This window comes from Aquarana catesbeiana, linkage group LG04 (assembly GCF_042186555.1).
Source record: "Aquarana catesbeiana isolate 2022-GZ linkage group LG04, ASM4218655v1, whole genome shotgun sequence".
In the NCBI taxonomy this organism is placed as follows: Eukaryota; Metazoa; Chordata; class Amphibia; order Anura; family Ranidae; genus Aquarana; species Aquarana catesbeiana.
The window spans coordinates 555,443,257-555,464,136 of NC_133327.1; the positions used below are offsets into that span (position 1 = coordinate 555,443,257).

Below are 20,880 nucleotides of genomic sequence, written 5' to 3' on the forward strand. Positions count from 1 at the left end.
GCAAGGTAGTCAGGTCTGCTGTTAGAAATCACAGGGCCCCATAGAGCCTACCTGACAGGGCCCACTGCCCCCCGAACCCCCCCCCACTGGAAGTGACGTAAGACATAGATTTATCAGTCCCTTTCTCTGTGGCCTCAGCTGTACAGACAAATGAATAGGAAGCGCTATGAGGCTTCCAGCTCATTCACAAACTGAAGCATAGAAAACACAGTTTACTATGCTTCAGTGATGAATGGACACAAGAGTGATTTGTAAGAATTGCTCACTTTGTTCATTCAGGAAAGGAAGGGAACAGTAAATGATATATTTACTGGCCCCTTTCCCCACTATCCATCCTAAAACATCCCCCTGTGTGCTCACAGCAGTTGCTGGCAGGAAAGGAGGTAAGCTGGCATCACTGCGGGGGGGGGGGGGAAAGGGGCACACACAGGGGCCCAGACGGCAGATGGAAGGGGCCCATGTGCTAGAACCACTCTCCCTGCAGTGCAGTTGGAGGGATAAAGAGTAGAAGCTGGCAGCACTGCAAGGTAGGGCAGAAGAGTAACATTGCCTGCAATTAAACAGTACATCTGTACCTCCTGCTCAGCAGGAATCCCCCTTTTGAACTGATGGGGCCTGGGCCCAGTACAGAAGGGCTGGCTGTCCTGCCTTATCAACGGCCCTGAAGGTAGTAGATGTACAGACCAAGGGATACTCTATCTGCACATAAAAAGCACAAATTAACATACATGGTAACAATATTACTACAATGCATATCTTCCAGCACTGTCTCTATTTCTACACCACCCCCTCGCTTCACACATTAGCCATGTATGCTACTACATAATGAAATGAAGGAAGTGGGGGGTCCAGATTAGGCCAATATAAGCATGCATATCCCATACTCGAGGGGCAACCAGGGGAGCTGATAATCATTGTAGTAGCTTCACTCACTGTGTACTGGCACCATTCACAGAGTGCCTTGTATTTTTTTCAATGAATACAAGGCATTCTTTGATTGGACAAGGTGGAGATCATGACATCACTGCCCCTTATCTCCATCTCATCCAATCAGGGACAGCTATCACTGTAGTAGCGCCGACTTCTACAATGATTGTCAGCTTCCCCAGTGGCCCCTCAGGTATGTGATATACAAAAGTAAGGCTGTAACAAAGATCAGCTGGAGTTCAGCTTTACTAAAGGTAGAAGAACTCAGTGCTAGCAATGATGAGCCCCCTTTGCATCAGTGGTCTCTGGATGGCGACTTGTTTCAGCCCAATATTGATCCACCATTGGATATGGGTAACTGTGGCTTACCCCCTTTTCTATATACATTTTACTGCGATTATGTTATCACACTGATATTATGTAATTTTACTGTTATTCTCTACATACCTGATCCCAACATTTTCAGGGATGACCTATTATATTTCTTCACCCACTCATCTCCATATTTCAGCAGCAGACGTATTGCTGTTGGCGCCGCATAAAACTGATTAATCTTCAACCTTTCCACTGTCTCCCAGTACCGCCCTAAACAATAACAATCACACGACTTATATAACACACTTGTTAAATTGCACTACTCGTGACAACTTGGCTTCTATAGTAAAGGGATAGGTTTTAAAAAAAGAGTAATCATAAAAGATCACACGTCTAGTTATGTCACGTGTGTATTTACAAAACATACAGTGAATTCTGGCATTTAAAGAATTACGTGATTCACTCATTCACAGGAGCCCTTTAAAATGTGAACTGCATAGTAAAGATTTCCATTCCAGAGGAGAGTCAATATTATGAAAGCAATTACACGCATTAGAAAGAAATCCATGTGCCACTAGAAAGATGAAGGTATACAGTATGAATGCACTTTCACAAAAAAAAAATCCATTTGCACTTGTCCCAACAGCCCCTAAAGCTGACCATACACTATGTAATCTACAAAACTATGTACTGTAAGGACAAACCTAAACAATCTATTCAATTCTTCTTCAATCAGGCATGCCCTTGCACTAGATAGTTGATGGTAAATCTAAAGAAAGTTGTACAGTCAGAATGTACAATGTATGGCCTGCTTAAAAAGGCTAATATAAAGGGTTTCCTCTACTGAAGATATATCCTGTTTCCAGCAATACTGCCTGTAGCCTCCTGACTCTGCGCCGCCGGTGTCTTCCAGGTATCTAGGAGCTGTAAGAGACCTGCGACACATATGCGCATGTGCAGGGGGATTTCTGTGTATTGGCACAAGACTACCCGCTTCAGGCATATTGACACTATAGCGCCCGGCAGTCTAGGGACAACCCAAAATTTGGGATTTTCTTTTTCGTTCACTTTAAATAATAATTGTACAAATAGAAAGGGTGAATTTACCTAACAGGGACACATTCAGCAATAAAAACCTAATAGTTGTTCTATTCCATCTCCGCTCTGTCCAAAAAAAAAAGCTTTGCCTTTAGTTATAGTTTACTAATTGAAGATTACCCCATACTGTTTTGTCTTGCTTGTTACGTGGCCCCTGTTAGCTCATAGAGATCCACAGACACCTGGGACCAGGGAACTCATGGAAGGTTACAAAGGTGGTATGTAGAGCAGAGGTTTCCTAAAGAGTTGAATGTTTCCCGGAGAAGGACATTGTGATATTTCCATAAAGTGATCCTAGGCCAACTGCAAAGTTGATCATTTTGATCTGGTAAGTTGTTGGGGGTGGAGGTAGCTGAAGTGTTCAGAGGGAAGCACAGATTCATGATGTGCAATATTTCGTATGGCTTGTGATAATTAGGGCTTTAGGAAACTAAGTGTCATCTGTTTAGAGCAGCATTTTTAAATGAGGGTGCCTTCTAGGTTCTCCAGGCTGTCTTGACAAAATGCCTAAAAATTGCCATTGAGTGGATCAAGTTTGCCTTTTTGTTACACTAAGTCACAGGTTTTTATTTAGCAGCATTACAACCTTGGGCACTGTGTAGCTCAGCCATTGGCATCCTACCAACTAAGGATGCGCCATAGCGAGTACCGATACTTTTGTTAGTACTTGCCAATACCAAATACCGATACCTGCCGGCAACTGTTTTGTTTACTTCTTAGCCTTCAGCAATGGTACAAAGCATTGAAAATTTATTTACAAATATATATATATATATATATATATATATATATATATATATATATATATATATATATATATATATATATTTATATATTTATTTATATGTATTTATTTTGTTGTGCTTTTTTCAATGTGAAACGTGTAAATATATGTTAAAGGTGTAAAAATATTAACAAACAAAGGCAAAAAAAAAAAGTTTTAATTAGTAATAGTTTACTTTATAAAATAGAAGTGAACAAAAAAATCAGCAGGAAAATTAATAATTAAATGGAGCAGGAGAATAAGGAGTTAATTAAGGCTAATTCAAATAAATTAAGGGTTAATAATGGGTTAAACAGAGGAACATTTAATTAAAAAAACAAAAACAAAAAAAAAACTTTTTTTTTACTTGACAGGTTGCATTAAATTGACTTCATCTGCAGATGGAATTTCAATCTCTTTGATCTGTAGATGAATAAACAGTAGGATACAAAATGAAACAATGTTTCTGTTTATCCTCCTGTTTTTGCAGCTGAGCAATGTTGTTGATAAAGATTGCCCAGCTGCTTTTTGTTTTTTTTGACAGCTCCAGTTGCCTGGACTTTGTTTACTTTTGTTTTCAGTTGTCAAAGGGGAACCCCACTGACAGCTGAATGAGTCGTTAGTTGTTAGGGAAACGGCGGCCCTGCTCCTTAACCACTTCCGGACCAGCCACTGCAGTTGGCTCCGCTGGGCAGGTTAGCTCGGCTAGGCAAATCGACGTTACCTTACATCGCTTTGCTTTTGGCCACTAGGGCCTCCGGCGGCGTGATCACTCATGACAGAGCGAGAACCAGGATCTGTGTGTATAAACACACAAATCCCGGTTCTTTCAGGGGAATATAGACAGATTGTGTGTTCATACTAAGTATGAACACCGATCTCTCTCTCTCCTCCCAGTCCCATCCCCCTACAATTAGAACACACACACACACACACACACAGGGAACACAGAAAACCCCTTGATCGCCCCCTAGTGTTAACCCCTTCCCTACCAGTGACATTTATACAGTAATCAGTGCATTTTTATAGCACTGTTCGCTGTATAATTGTCAATGGTCCCAAAAATGTGTCAAAAGTGTCCAATTTGTCCGCTGCAATATCGTCGCCATTACTAGTAAAAAAAATGTTTTAAATGCCATAAATCTATCCCCTATTTTGTAAACACTATAACTTTTGCACAAACAAATCAATATACGCTTATTGAGATTTTTTTTACCAAAAATACGTAGAAAACTACATATCGGCCTAAACTGAGGAAAAAATGTGTTTTTTTGAAAAAAAATGTGGGATATTTTTTATAGAAAAAAGTAAAAGATATTGTGTTTTTTTGAAAATTGTCGCTCTTCTTTTGTTTATAGCACAAAAAATAAAAACCGCAGAGGTGATCAAATACCACCAAAAGAAAGAGCTATTTGTGGGGAAAAAAGGACATCAATTTTGATTGGGTACAGCGTCAGTTAAAGCAGCGCAGTGCCGTATCACAAAAAATGGCCTGGTCATTGAGCAGCCAAATCGCCCACTGAATCCCGCTGACAGTTGAAAGAGCCAAGCCTGAAAGTATCAGTTTCAGGTATTGGAGCATTTGCACATATACTAATACTCATGGAAATGCTTAGTATCGGCACTGATACTGATACCGGTATCTGTGCAAGCCTATTAACAACCAATGAAATAGTCGATTGATAAGCATGATGTTGGGCGCCTGCACAGCATCCTTGTTTGCCCCTTTTCTGCCTCTTTCTGTCTGCACTGCTTTCACATTAGCAGACAGGAGAGAAACTGAGGGAGTACCAGTTTGCAAAGGTGGAGGAATAAATTACCTCCATTGTTGAGTGTCCTATGTGTGTGGATGCTGCTGCAATATGTAAAACCATTAGTATAGTTTTTTTACATTTATAATGGAGTGCTTCAAGATTGTGCAAATTTTTAAAGGGTGCTTTGACCGAAAAAAATGTGAAAAACACTGGTTTAGGCTTTAGAGCTATTAATTGCATAGCAGGTCATTTTTCTCTAAACACCGTCCGATGCAGTATTGGCCAAGAAAAAACTATTTATAACAAAGGTGGATGCTAACCCAAGGCAAAGCATTCTGTAAGAAACAGGATTCTCTTTAGTAAAGGTAACTCAACATATTGACACTTTTCATATGCTACAGGAACAAGAACACATGTATGATGTTTAGTGAAAGCACAGGTATACTTGCATTTATCTTCCTGTGTTATCCTATTGATTGTATACAAAAAGAAAAGCAGCAGATGATTTGGAGGTCGATGATACTTCTAAAGTAGGGGGGGGGATTAACTGCGCATATGTGAAATTGTGTAATCAAAAAAAGAATCAATTAAGAATGAATGAAAAATTAATGAAATATTATAAGAGCTGCGGATTCCTATATGTGACACAAACACAAAACATGAATATTGTAAAACTATTGAATCACGTTATTGAAAAAAAAAATGTGCATACAAGTGATAATCAAATCGCCTTTAGGATAAAGTCCAAATAAGTCCGGAGCGATTAGATCTAACAGCTCACCCAGACCCTCTGTAACGGGGGGTCATGGGTTTCTGGTAAGAGGCCAGTCACTCTATATGTGGTGGTGGACCCAAGCACTTTGTCCTAATCCAACAGGACCTTCATTCCTAATTCAACACTCGGGTGGTCTAATTTTTCACATTTGGACTCACATTAATTATTAATTATACATTTTCTTTATTGCTGCACATGGACACTGCACCTTTGATGATAGATTTATTGATTATTTATACATGCCAATTTATATGTGATATGATTTCTATATCTATACACTTATTTGGACTTTATCCTAAAGGCGATTTGATTATCACTTGTATGCACATTTGTTTTTCAATAGCGCGATTCAATAGTTTTATAATACTTCTAAAGTCACTTTAGCTGAATAAATGTGCATCTTACACAGTATATTGGTAAATTGTGACAGCACAAGAGAAATTTGGTAATAGTGGACTGCCAAGGGCACCAACATCCTACACCCTAAGGACTTTTAAGGTGCCAACACAATACAACAATATTTATAAAAATATAAATGTATATTTTTATATACATATATTGTTGTATTGTGTTGGCACCTTTAAAGTCCATCTTTCTTTCTTTCAAGTGTTGACCCTGTTGGCACAAGATCATACCTGTAATAAAAGAGATAATAATTATCTTCCTGGGGGCCCGGAAACGCTGACTGCTACATATATTCCACTCTTCGGGTGTGTGGAATATCTTCTCCCCACTACATGCTGTGGTTCCTCTAGCTAGCTTGTATGTCATTTGTTTGGCATACGAACAAGCAGGAGGACACATTGTGTGCAGTGGGGAAACAGGAATTTGACCCATCCAGCTGGTGTAATAACTGCAGCAGTCGGTAAGCAGTGGAGAAGGAACAAATGGTAGACCGGAAATGTAACTATAAATGATTCTTTTACTATGGGTATTACATTCTTCACAAGTGATTCTTTGCTGAAAGGATCACCTTAAGGAAAACTTTGTTCTTGATACAGTAGTCCAAGCCAGTTATAAATAGAAGAACATATGGGTCTTATCACCATTTGTAGTATGCTTGTATGTTAGTTTTATTCATTGCTTTGTGAATGCAATGCAGCTGCAAGCATGTTATCAAGGTCTACTAAGTCAAACATATTTGGCAATGAGAGCATTGAACAGGGGATGAATGGAGACAAATAGTAGTCTATTTGGTGTGTTCTCCTTTTTTAAACATCACTGCATGCATTGAAGGCTGCATTCATCATAGGGTTTCGTAAATTCATGTTTAGCTTTGAAAGCTGAACTGTGTTCTCAAAGTGTTTAACCAAACACTGATTAAGCAAAGACATACCTAGGCAAAAAATAAACACCTACTAAACATACAAACATTAATGAACTATATGAACACTTATAAGCTAAAGTGCAAACTGGGAAAAATTGAGCTTTGTTTATTTTTTCTTTGAATTCCTCTTCATTTGATTGGATATTTGAAATGCACATAGGTGAGTTTTACTTCACCTTCATTGAACCTCCACCATGCTTCACTATTGCCTGCAGACACTCAATATTGTACCGCTTTCCAGCATTTTGGCGAACAAACTGCCTCCTGCTACAGTCAAATTTTTCAAATTTTGACTCATCAGTCCAGAGCACCTGCTGCCATTTTTCTGCACCCCGGTTCCTATGTTTTTGTAAATAGTTCAGTTGCATATACTTGTCTTCATGTTGGATGTATGGCTTTTTGGCCTCAATTCTTTCATGAAGACCACTTCTGGCCAGACTTCTCTGGACAGTAGATGGGTGTACCTGGGTCCCACTGGTTTCTGACAGTTCTTTGCTGATGACACCACTGGACATCATCAGATGTCAAAGGGAAATAAGCATGATGTGTCTTTCATCTGCTGCATTAAGTTTCCTTGACTGACCACTATGTACATGGTCCCCAAAGTTGCCCTTTTCTTTGTGGTTCTTCAAAAGAGCTTGAACAGCACATCTTGAAACTCCAGTCTGCTTTGAAATCTTTGCCTGGAAGAGACCTTGCTGATGCAGTATAACTGCCTTGTGTCTTGTTGCTGTGCTCAGTCTTGCCATGGTGTATGACCAGTGACATGAAACTGTCTTTTTCAACATCACCTTAGTAGCAGAGTTTGCCTGTTCCTCGCCCAGTTTTAAGCCTTCTACACAGCTGTTTCTGTTTCAGCTAATGACTGTGTTTCAACCTACGTATGAAATTGATGCGAAACTCCAACCAAAATACTGCACTTGTGATACAAAAAAAACATAAAATATATATAGAAATGAAGCTGCACCACTAATGTGAGATATTTTTTCACAACAAATGAGGCACTATAAATATGTTGCGCTAATAAAGGAAAAGAAAAAAAAAACATGTGTAAAACAAACAAAGAAAGAAGTCCAAATGTCAGTAGTCTCTCAAACAAATCATAAGTTCCACATGTGTCAAATTAAGTGAAAAAATCTTGTATTCAGGATGAATCAGAATCCCTACACCAGGTGAATACACTGCCACCACAGATAGGAATGGACTCTTACCAAAGAGCCTGGACCCTTTCTTATAAAGGGTCATTGTCATAAAGGCTAAAAGTTTTTACTCCCCAACACTGGTCACAGATGGGAGATAGGGGAAACGATCCCACATCGACCACAGGGTGACTCCAATCCTCTTCCCTCAGGCCGTTCAGTAAATAAAAAATAATCTCAAGTAAATTGAAAAACGCTGATAGTGTAAAACCTCTCATGAGTTACATGATTTAAAGGTATATTGCACTTACATATTTCCAGATTCAAAGAGCATCGAACAATATAAAAAGATGGCGGCCGCCAAAAACATCCAGGTAGCGCGATGACAGGGATGTGTAGCTCTGCCCGACCGGTTTCATCACCAAAAGGACTTCTTCTGGGGCATATGAAATTGATGATCATTAACTATACAAAATCCCTGACTTTGTGCAAGTGTACAAACTGTACAAGTGTACAAACTAATTCTGGTAGGAAAGGCAAAGGTGGTCACACCAAATGTTGGTTTGATTTAGATTTTTCTTCTGTTCACTTACTTTGCATTTTGTAAATTGATAAAAATAAACTAAACTAAAATATACATTTTTAAAAGCATTCTTTCTTTACAGCATTTCCTCACACCTGCCTAAAACATTTGCACAGATTTAAAATACAAATAAAGTACAATGTCAAAAACTGTTACCTGGATTTGGATAAGTTGGAGTGCTCTCAAATAAAACACTGGTGGCTCCATTACAGAGGGGTCCATACACAACATAGCTGTGCCCTGTTATCCAGCCAATGTCAGCCACACAGCCAAACACATCTCCTTGACTGTAATCAAACACGTACTGGGGAAAAAAAATAGTAAACTTTACAAAGTAACAAAAAAATAAAAACACGGATATGTATGCATTCTTCAAAATCTAAAATAAATAAGAAATCCCAAAAGGAGAGCAGGAGAGCTTCATAATGGCCACACCAGGACTTCCAGTGTACTTTCCCACTGTTAGAGTCCCAAGAGATAATAAAAAATTGTCATCTCAGTTAATCCTCCAGCATCCAACAAACACTGAATTATCATTTGTATGGATTTGAACTAAGATAGTTTTTAAGTTTACATAAAAATTTTTTTGACTTTTTAACATGGCAGAATATCTAAATATTTTCTGTTCTTCCAGGAATCAAATTGTGAATGTGCCTTGACATATTTTACTTCACACAACAGACTTCCTGTTTTATATTCACACAAAATGAACAGCACTAGCAGTATCTTTAAAAAACAACAAACGCACTGAACACCCAGCTATTGCTGGGAGTTCAGTACATCCCTGTACCTTTAAGGAGAGATGGGCTCCCATCAAACATACCTGACCCTAATCTATTCATTATTATATATGTGCTCCAACTTGGGAGATTGTCAAAATGATAGAGTTAGGACTGCAGTACATTGGAGTTCTGTGACGTGGTCACTGCAGCTTATGCATGTATTTGCAAATGTGTGCAAACTAAACTCCTTGTTTTCAACGTGAACTGTTAGATAGATTCATTCAGTTTGTTGAAGGAACAAGGAAGCTATATACAGCAGCACTAAACAGAGAAGCACTGATCCTGACTGAAAAGTTCCTTGTCAACACTAAGAGACATCTAAACAAGGCTCTGAAGAAGAGAGAAACCTTGAAACGCGTTAGGCGATGTGACTACAAGTGTTGTGGATTTTTGCATATGTATTTAAGTGGATGATTTTATGATAATGCTATGACACAAGTACTGGTTTGTGAATATATTCACCTCTATTTTATTGAATAAAAACATGTATTGAGGATAATGCGCTAGGCCTATGCGCCCTCTGTGTTCTTCTATGCTTTCAGTTCATTTGGACTCCCCCGATCTTTGGAAGGCAGCATGGTGTGCATTATCCGCATATACTAACATGTCAAGATAAGAGTCTGATAACATGTTGGGACTTACCACACAGCGCAGAAGAGTGAAAATTTTGATATGCTCTAATTCAGTTTGTTGCAGGCTGACTGGCAAATGAGCTGGGAACTTTCGTTTGATGTTTTTTGACATGCATCACCCTTCCATGTGTTCCTTGCTGCAAAGGCCAGTTATAGGTTGGAGTGGTCGCCATTTGTTTGTACTGTTGGTGAATTGGTGCGGGGACTCAATGGATACCTTCGCTGCCATTGTGTTATTTCTGGGTGTCCAGTGCATCCATGTACCTTTAAGTAGGGGTGGACTACCTCCAGGCATATCTGCCCTTAATCTATTCATTATTTCATATGTGCTCCAACTTGGGAGACTCAAATTTGTAGAGTTAGGACTGCAGTAGACTGGAGTGCCATGACATGGCCGCTACAGCTTATGCATCTATTTGCAAATGTGTCCAAACGAAACCCCTTGTTTTTAAGGTGAACTGTTAGACAGGACAATTTGGTTTGTTGGAGGCTGGCTGGTAAGCTGGTTAGGTGGGAATTTTTGTTTGTTGTTTTTTGACATGCATAACTGTTCCATGTGCTCCTTGCTGCAAGGGCCAGGTATAGGTTGGGGTGGTTTCCATTTTCTTATACTGAAGCTCCTGGCTTCTTACATGTGTTGGAGACCTATCTACTTTAATGCCTAACTCCTTTACCATTTCATCTAGGGGATGATTTGGGTGTTTGCGCCCATCTTTGTGTTTCAGCTCCTCTTATTACACTCTCAATAATAATACAAAAATAAAAAAGCTAAAAATCTATAAGACACAGTGGAAACCCATAATAATATCCACACCAAGTGAGCAGAACCAGGAATTCAAGTGCAGAGATGTCCCCAGAGTGTCACGAGATTTGAGAAATATGCATTTATACGCTGAACTCAAGGAAGATATAAAGAAACACAAATGAATAAAATTATGTATTTTTGATTAATTTCTAAATGTAAATCTCTTGTAAAGAACATAGGTGTGCACAGCCTATTGCATTAGGGTGTGCACCCCAAATGTATTAAAACATGGACGGTGTTAGTAAGGCAGTGGATGATGTCAGTAGAGCAGTGAACTTGTCAATAGGGCAGAGGGTGGTGTCAGCAGGGCAGTGGACGGTGTCAGTAGTTTTTTATTTGTATCATTTTGTTTTTTTAATTATTTCTTACACTTTTTTTAGGTGTCCTGTTGCAAACGGGTAATTTTTCTCCTTCATTGATATTCGCTGATGAGGCTGCACTGATGGGCACTGATGGGCTGCACTTATGGACTGCACCGATAGGCACAGATGAGTGGCATTGATGGGTGGCACTGATAGATGTCACTGTTGGGCACTGACAGGTGGCACTGATGGGCACTGATGTGCACTGGTAGGTGGCACTGATAGGCACTGGTAGATGGCACTGATTGGCACTGGTAGGTGGTATTGATAGGCAGCACTGGTGATGAGGCACTTTGGTGACTTTTATAGGTGGCACTGTGGGCACTGATAGGTGGCACTGTGGGCACTGATAGGTGACACTGTGGGCACTGATGGGTGGTACTGTGGGCACTGGTAGGTGGCGCTGGTGGGCACTGGTAGGTGGCACAGAAGTCTCTGCAGAGGCCCTCCATGATCGGGACTAATGTCCCTCCCACAGCCGCCGGTGATAGGCCTTTTTTTTTCTCCTCACGCTACCAGCGTGAGGAGAAAAAATAGCCGATTACAGGCTCTGGTTACATCACATGATCACCTGTCATTGGCTGACAGCTGATCATGTGGTAAGGGGTCGGGATCAACCCCTTACTCTGATCTGTGATCAGCCGAGTCTCATAGGCTCGCTGATCACAGAGCACGCAGCTCGCACACCCTGCAGGGGGCGTGCAGGCTGCTCGAGCATGGGAGGATGTCCATGGACGCCCTCCCAGCAAATTAAGTCTGAGCTGCAGCCGTCTTTCAGCTATAGCGTGGATGGGAGGTGGTTAAACAGACTGTAGTGTGTTTCTGCAAAACTGGAAATGCACTAAAAAAAGGATAGGTGTGAACCAGGCCTTACTCTTGATTTACAGCCCCTTTATATGTATTTCAATGATGCATTTACCTTTTTCTGGAGTTCAGCTTTAACCATCTAGGATCTATCAACATTTGAAATATCAGGTTTGGGTAGGCTGAATACCAGTTTGAAAATATTGAATGAACATAAAATATAGCATATTTCATATTCTGTACAAACATTATTCCAATTTACATTCTTTTCTATTTTGAACATAATGCCTGTGTTTGTGGTTAGAATGGCTCATCCTCACACAAAGGCAAAGTTCCAACATAAATTAGGCATGCTGTTAAAATATAGAAGTGATACTTTCTATGTTTTGTACATTGTCATATTGTTTACAATATCCACACAGATATGCATTTATACCATCACATATTCACTGTACATACCTTGTGTGTCAGGGAAGCATAGAGAAGGTAACCAGCCTGTGTATGCACAACACCCTTTGGCTTCCCTGTACTACCTGAGGTGTACAACATGAATAGCATGTCTTCACTGTTCATGGGTTCTGGAGGACAGATGGGATCTGCTCTAGCCATTTCCTGCAAACCAAAGCAAGACAATGTTCATACATTTGATAACATACTGTTTATTGTTTCATGGTGCTGGCAAGTTCTGCAGAACTTTACACAGTAATTGGTACCATCAGTTTTTGCCTAAAGGAGCTTACAATCAAATGTCCTAATCACAGGAATGCAGATACAAACACGCAAATTAAAAACAATCCAGTTGGAAACCTACCACTACAATTTGGTTTTCACTAGGAAACCATGGCTTGAAGCTATTCCACATAAGGAAAATACAGACTTTATGGAGAACCTGATGGTAACCGAATCTTGAATGCCAAATGACATGATGAGTACTAACTGCCTAGCCATTGTTATGAAAGTGTTCATGTTTTGCTCTAGTTTAGATAATCTGACAGTGATATTTAGTTGATCTCACTTTTGGAATGCCTAAAAAAACAGTCTTTTTTTTATTGATTTCTATTTATCTTAAAGTAACACTAAACAATTGCCTTAAAGCAGAGTTCCACATGTTTTTTGTTTATTAAAAGTCAGCAGCTATAAAAAGCATGCATACCTCAAATCCACAAATACACTATTAGCAAGAAAATGTAGCCTTACAAAAAGTAAGTCTGGCCAAAATATAGATGGATATCTACCTTAAAGCGGAGTTCCACCCATTTAAAAGTCAGCACCTACAAAAAGTGTAGCTGCTGACTATTAATAAACAGACACTTACCTGTCCCACAGTCCAGCGACGCGGACCTCGCTCCTCTTTCCCCCCTCTGCACCTTCATAACAACTGTGGGCACCCGGCCGTGACAGCTTTCGGCTTCATGCGCGAGTCACACTGAGCTCTGCTAGTCGCCAGGCAATCTTCTGGGACCTGTGATATATCACAGAAGATTGCAGAGAGGGAGTAGCTGCCTAAGGGGAGAGGGGGAGTGGCCTAGGCAGCCAAGAGCAGGAAGGAGGAAGTGAGACAGGAAGTCCCACTCTAAACTAGGTACCCCCCCCCAAAAAAAAATAACATGCCAAATGTGGCATGTCAGGGGGCGAGGAATACTTAAAGCTGAAGTTCCACTTTTTCTCTCCAAAATGAATTCATACTCATCCACTATTTAATGGCCCTTTAATCTATTATTCATGGAATTGCTCCTTATTGTGTTTTTACCACCTTCTAATGCTCTCCTTGAGCTCCTGAACATCTCCTTTTTCGCCTCACTTCCATTTGTTTGGAAACAGCAGTGCAAGTTAGTTACATGTGCACTGATCTATGCATACTAAAAATGTCATAGTCCCTAGCACATCTCATGAGCAAGCAAGAGGGAGTGGCTATGTTCCCACATATAGTGGGACCATGGAGAAATAATGTAGCCACCTTCTAACAGGAAGTCAGACCACAGCAGCAAAAAAAGCAATTTGGAGATTTAGAGGAGCCTGAGATGATCAAAAAAGGTACTTTTTGAGTTAGAATACATAATTGAATAGTTTTTTTTTTAACCAGAGTTTAGTTTTACTTACTAATTCTAACATTATGTACTAGTCTTTAAAAAATCTTGTTTCTATCTAAAGTTTGTAAATGTTATATGTACATACAATTCTTTTTTATTTATTTTTAAATATTTGCTTATTACATTTGTAGGCTCTTTTTCTTGCTCTACTGTGATGCATAAGGGTTGTACTTTAGTGCTTCTTCTCACAATGCAAGTCTATGCTCTGGCCAACTTATTGAAAACAATGCACTTCTTGTGTAGGTGATATTATTATTGAAAAGTTGTTACTCGGTTTAACTGAATAATTGGGGTAGAAAACCTACCCTGCCTCTAGTGGCCAGTCAACAAATCTCTATTTATTAAATATACATTTAATAAAACAGTAAAATAGGAAGGGGAAGATTGTAAAAATGTAATAAAAATTAAAAATGATAATCAATAGGAATCAGCGCAGTCACCTTAATGTCTTACACAATAAATGAATACAAAAATACACACACCTCTGGTTACTGTTCCAACACCGTTATGTGACTCCACTCCTTAAGTATGCAATCTATCAATAATAGTGTAGTGCAACCCCTAAAAAATATACAGTATCTCACAAAAGTGAGTACACCCCTCACATTTTTGTAAATATTTTAGTCTATCTTTTCATGTGACAACACTGAAGAAATGACACTTTGCTACAATGTAAAGTAGTGAGTGTACAGCTTGTATAACAGTGTAAATTTGCTGTCCCCTCAAAATAACTCAACATACAGCCATTAATGTCTAAACCGCTGGTTTAATTCATGTCCTGCTTGTCTTCAGCAAACTGTTTGCGGGCCTTCTTGTGCATCATTTTTAGAAGAGGCTTTCCTTCTGGAACGACAGCCATGCAGACCCATTTGATGCAGTGTGCGGCGTATGGTCTGAGCACTGACAGGCTGACCCCCCACTCCTTCAACATCTGCAGCAATGCTGCCAACACTCATATGTCTATTTCCCAAAGACAACCTTTGGATATGACGCTGAGCATGTGTACTCAACTTTTTTGGTCGACCATGGCGAGGCCTGTTCTGAGTGGAACCTGTCCTGTTAAACCGCTGAATGGTCTTGTCCACCGTGCTGCAGCTCAGTTTCAGGGTCTTGGCAATCTTCTTATAGCCTAGGACATCTTTATGTAGAGCAACAATTCTTTTTTTCAGATCCTCAGAGAGTTCTTTTCCATGAGGTGCCATGTTGAAGTTCCAGTGACCAGTATAGAAGAGTGAGAGCGATAACACCAAATTTAACAAACCTGCTCCCCATTCACACCTGAGACCTTGTAACACTAATGAGTCACATGACACCGGGGAGGGAAAATGGCTAATTGGGCCCAATTTGGACATTTTCACTTAGGGGTGTACTCACTTTTGTTTCCAGCAGTTTAGACATTAATGGCCTTGTGTTGAGTTATTTTGAGGGGACAGAAAATTGACACTGTTATACAAGCTGTACATTCACTACACTACATTGTAGCAAAGTGTCATTCCTTCAGTGTTATCACATGAAAAGATATAATAAAATATTTACAAAAATGTGAGGGTGTACTCACTTTTGTGAGATACTGTAAGTGAACATATATACAGTGCCTTGAAAAGTATTCATACCCCTTGAAATTTTCCACATTTTGTCATGTTAATACCAAAAAACAATGTTTTTTATTGGGATTTTATGTGATAGATCAACACAAAGTGGCACATAATTGTGAAGTGGAAGGAAAATGATAAATAGTTTTCAACATTGTTTATAAATAAATATGTGAAAAGTGTGGCGTGCATTCAGCCCCCCTGAGTCAATACTTTGTAGAATCACCATTTGCTGCAATTATGAATTATGAATACTTATTCAAGGCACTGTAAATCCAAAGAAGTCCACACAATAATTTTGATATAACACAAGTTGAAAATAAATAAGTGCAGCGCTATGATTGCAAAAAAAGAGAAAAATTGTATGTGATTCAAACATATGTGTGACAAAATGACACAAACTCTAACATAATAGATGTCAATGGATATTAAGCAATGTGCTAATATAGTGACTGCACTACACACAAATGTCCAAATTGAACGAAATGATTAAATACAGTCCAATTAGATTTGTGATCCAATACACATGTGAGAAGTTCCTGGCACGTTTTGACTGCACAGTCGTCATCTGGGGTAATGACAACTGTGCAGTCGAAATGCATTGGGTGGACCTTCTGCTAACATCGCCTCATGCTTTTACATGCTGTATCAATTTCTTCCAAATGTGAGTGTTGAATTTATATTTTTAATAAACCACCTTCTTTTTAAACTGTATCACGCTAAGTCAGCCCCCTTTTTCTATTACATGATACTCTTCCTGTGACAATAAGTTTTCATGCTCCCCGAGACTCCTGAAGCCTTCGGCTAACATCTCATGACATCTAAGGCTGATCGACTAACGGAGTTCCAGGATCAGCTGTCCCCCATTGGGTGGCTTGAACCCAACAAGCCTTGTTGACTTGGGTGGTATATGCCCCGCCAAGTCAATATTATCTGGTAAGCCTCCTCCCTCTTTCACGGTGGTGGTGTTTGCTTCCATTTTTTCACTCCAAGGTTCCCAGGAATGCCAGGAACTTCTCACATGTGTATTGGATCACAAACCTAATTGGACTGTATTTCATCATTTCGTTCAATTTGGACATTTGTGTGTAGTGCAGTCCCTATATTAGCACATTGCTTAATATCCATTCATTTTCTCTTTTTATGCAATTATAGCGCTGCACTTATTTATTTTCTGCCTACTTAGCTCTTTGTCTACAGCCGTGCCGGCTGCTGGATGCAGGGTCACAGCGCAGTATACACTTTTTATTATTCATTGATACAACACAAGTCCCCAAGATTTTCTGTGCTTCCAACCACCGAAACTGATGTATTGTCTTATCACCTCCCATGAACCAGTGTTTGATCCTAATAAATTAAGGTCAATAGCTTTTGCCCCTTCATGGGCTGTATAATAGATGGCTCCTCAAAATGTTTTTTTCCCTCTTCTCCAATCTCTCCAAATGGAGACATTCAATCATGAAAAAAGAATTGGGACCAATAATGCTCTCCATACATTTAAAAGGCCCGTGGATCAGGCGTAACATGTATAGGGGCGGAGCCATGTTAGTAACATCATATGGTGGCCATCTGCAGTCAACAGAGCCTGTGGTGAGAGGGATGCTTCTTACAATTTTGTAATGCATTGTATATAGCACTGTGTGTGGACTTGCTTGTGAGTGTCATTTAAGAGGTTTATATTAAATGATTTTAAATGTACAGAGACCACTATTGGTCCAATTCTTTTTTCATGAATTAATCTCTGCAATTGGAGAGACTGGAAATGAGGAGAAAAATCTTGAGACGCCACCCATTATACAGACCATGAAGGAGCAAAGCGCTAGTGACCTTAATTTATTGAGGTCAAATACTGTTGATGAGCATATAAGGTTCACGGGTGGTGAATTGCATGTGGTGCAGGAGTGATATGTAATGAGAAGATAAGAAAATACGTCAGTTTCACTGTTGGTTGGAAGCATGAAAATTTTTGTGTACGTGTGTTATATCAAAATTAATGTGTGGACTTTTTTGTTCACTTTGTATTTGTTTTACGGGTTGTGCTACACCATTGTTGGTAAAGTTTAAAATGAAAAATGGTAAATATTGCAAACACAATTCATGCTATATGCTATATGAGTAAATATTTATTAACCATCCAAACTTTTCTGAATTAACCTGCACAGTCACCGGATCAATTAACAATAGCTCTGATGAGCTGCTCTTTGTATTGAATGCAATAGCTACTAGGAGTATGCCTAAAGCCCCAACGTGCCTTTTAGATTACATATGTACCCATGGCCGCAAGCTATATGTGTCTTAATATAGTACAGAATGCTTTCTGGTATGTTAATCTATACAATTGGTATATCCAGGAAATAGTGGCTGTTTTTTAAAGCACAGTTCACAGATGAAGACATTGGTAGGCTTAATTTGTTAGCTCGGAAACTTAAAGTAAATTGACAAAGGCAAAATATGAGAGCTGCCAATGCTGACTTAGGGGCACTATTTCTACCATTGATACAAATGATGGGGCACTGTTCCTCCCACTGACACCAATGATGGGGCACCAATTCTCCCACTTACACCAACAATGGGGAACTATTACTCCCCCTAATACCAATGATGGGGCACTATTCCTCCCCCTAATACCAATGATGGGGCATTATTACTCCCCTTAATAGCAATGATGGGGTACTGTTTACTCGGACGGCAGGACATTTTCTTCCCCCTACTGGCCACAGTCCGCCCCCTGAAGTTAGAAGGACAGCAAACTGACCCTTTGTTTATAAAGTTTGGAGACCCCTGCTCTAAACCAACAGCTGGTTACAGAAGTTGCCAGCCATGTTACTGAATGCCAAATCATTATTCACATGTTTTTAGCCACAGGGATAATCAGTGTCCAAGCAGAGCCACTAACTTCCTGGATTTGCCTAAACATTAAGCTGCAAGGTCCTTTTGAGACCACAAAACAGAAATGTGTTGACATTTCATCATCTGACTATCTTCAAGGAAATGTAGAATATTCCTCTCGCACACGTTCCTAGAGATGGCCTTAAGTAGATGGATGCTGTAGCAGCTACCAAGTGGAAATTGGTGTCAACATGAAGCAAAGCATATATCACCAACACACCAAGGATCTTGAATATGGATATTGATCGCATCATAGTGGTGAAAGTGCAACATTTTGGAGCCACGTAGGACCCCTACATTAGGTGTGTGATAGGTGCATAGTGCAGTGTAGAAACATTTGTTCTGTGATTGGTGGATGGTACTTTAAATGTTTTAACACTACACTATGCACTTGTCACATGCCTAATGAAGGGGTCCTATGTGGCTTCAAAACATTGCACTTTCATCGCTGTGATGCGCTCGCTTTAATAAACCGCTGAAAGTTATTTTTTCAAATCCATAGCGTGGTGGAGATATATGCTTTGATTCATCTTCAAGGAAAGGTGACTAATAAAAAGCCTTTGATATTACCTCTTTATTGGGTTAAAGCAGGTGGGTAGAAATCATGAAATGGGCAACTGTTTTCCAATACAGATCCAGTTTAAATAAAAGCACATAGTATATACCGCAACCGTTCTCCAATACAGATCCAGTTTAAATAAATGCATATATATACCATGAGCCCGATTTGCTTTATTGTGACAAAAGTTAAAGTGAAGTTAACTGTGTTACAGTCTGGTGAAGAAAAATACTTATATGTCAAATTCTTCTGCACATGACTCAATGTTGGACGTACCCACAAGTGCACATCACTTTATTTTATTTCAAACATTAGTACATCAAGCTCCATATCTCATGGCATAAGTATACTCAGAAATAACATACTTCTTCAAGAGGTATGTCAAGACTACCCATGTGGACTTTGTTCTCTGTCCTCTGAGCAACAAATACATGTTTAATTGAAGGGCAGCTCTCGACAGCTTTATCCACAGTCTTCTTGAGTTCCACCACTCGTCCACCCCTCAGACCCTGGTTGAAAGTAATGACGGCTTTGCAGCTTGCTATTGGGATTAAAAAGATCAGATGTATGTTAGAAAAACACATGACAACACATTGCAATATACTAAAGGTATAGGTTTCAGCAGGGCTTTTTTTCTTAGGGAATAGGTGCAGGAACTCCCTCCTTTTCGAGTCACCCCTTGTCTCTGCCCCCTACACACCTCTGAGCACCGACCTTGGGTTCCACCCCCTACCCACCTCCCAGTAGCCTCCCTTCCATAGAATACAGAACCAAGTAATTTGTATAGAAGTTGACACTGATAACAAGAAAAGCAATAAAATAGATCCCCTGCAGCCAACAACAATAGACAACCCCCATTCAATAACATACCCCCAGCAACGATAGACCCCCACTAGCAATAATAGATCTCCCAACTGCCAGCAACGATAGACCCCTCCCTCAACAGTAGTTAGACCCCTCCCTCAACCGTAGATCCCTTCCAGGAACCAGTAACGCCCCTCCCACAACAATAGATCCTCCACCAGTAACAATAAACCTCCCCAGCAACACTAGACCCCCCACAACAATAGATCCCCCCAGCGACCATAGATCCCCCAGCAGCCAGCATCAGTAGTCCCTCCAGCATACTATAGTACCCCTCGCCATTACATAAATTCTGTGCTGGAGGTGCCGCAACTGCGTTCCCCTGTGTTCCCGCTGAAATAAAGCCCTGGGTTTCAGTTACATAACAATATGCCCAGGGTTTTTCATGTAAAGCATGTAATTAAATTTCCATAACCCATTTCCATGTAATAGGTCTTTACTTCTGATATAGTTATTTTGAAAGTCAAGTTACTGTATATAGGAAAGGACAGACTTTGCAGATAAAGTAGATGTGAAATGCCAAGAAGCAAGAATTTTTCTGTTAACTATGGAAGTCAGATTTAGTTGATGAGGGAATAAGCGGCTGACGTATTCCCTGCCTCGCAGCCCTTTGTCCCTTGTATATGTACGGTTGTAGGGCAGGGAATGTCCAGGCTGCAGATGATTGGCCCAGTACAGGTGACAGCTTCCTGGCGGGCTTGCCGAGTTCATACTAGGACTGTAACATGCCCAAGCTCATCATCATCATCATTTAAGATATGTACATGGCATAATGAGTACAGGGATACCACATAATTCTAATTTTATGAAGAGTAGTAGG

At 39.9% G+C, this 20,880-nt stretch overlaps 1 protein-coding gene across 1 annotated transcript in view; it reads right to left on the reverse strand.

Annotated features, from left to right (window-relative positions):
* Positions 1–20,880, reverse strand: part of ACSS1 (acyl-CoA synthetase short chain family member 1) — a 217,073-nt gene that overhangs the window by 72,262 nt on the left and 123,931 nt on the right. The window contains exons 4-7 of the mRNA XM_073627979.1: positions 19,562–19,737; positions 12,526–12,678; positions 8,838–8,985; positions 1,375–1,512 (exon numbers count right to left, since the gene is read on the reverse strand). Coding sequence (XP_073484080.1) covers positions 1,375–1,512; positions 8,838–8,985; positions 12,526–12,678; positions 19,562–19,737 — 615 coding nt within the window. The remainder of the gene's footprint in view (positions 1–1,374; positions 1,513–8,837; positions 8,986–12,525; positions 12,679–19,561; positions 19,738–20,880) is intronic.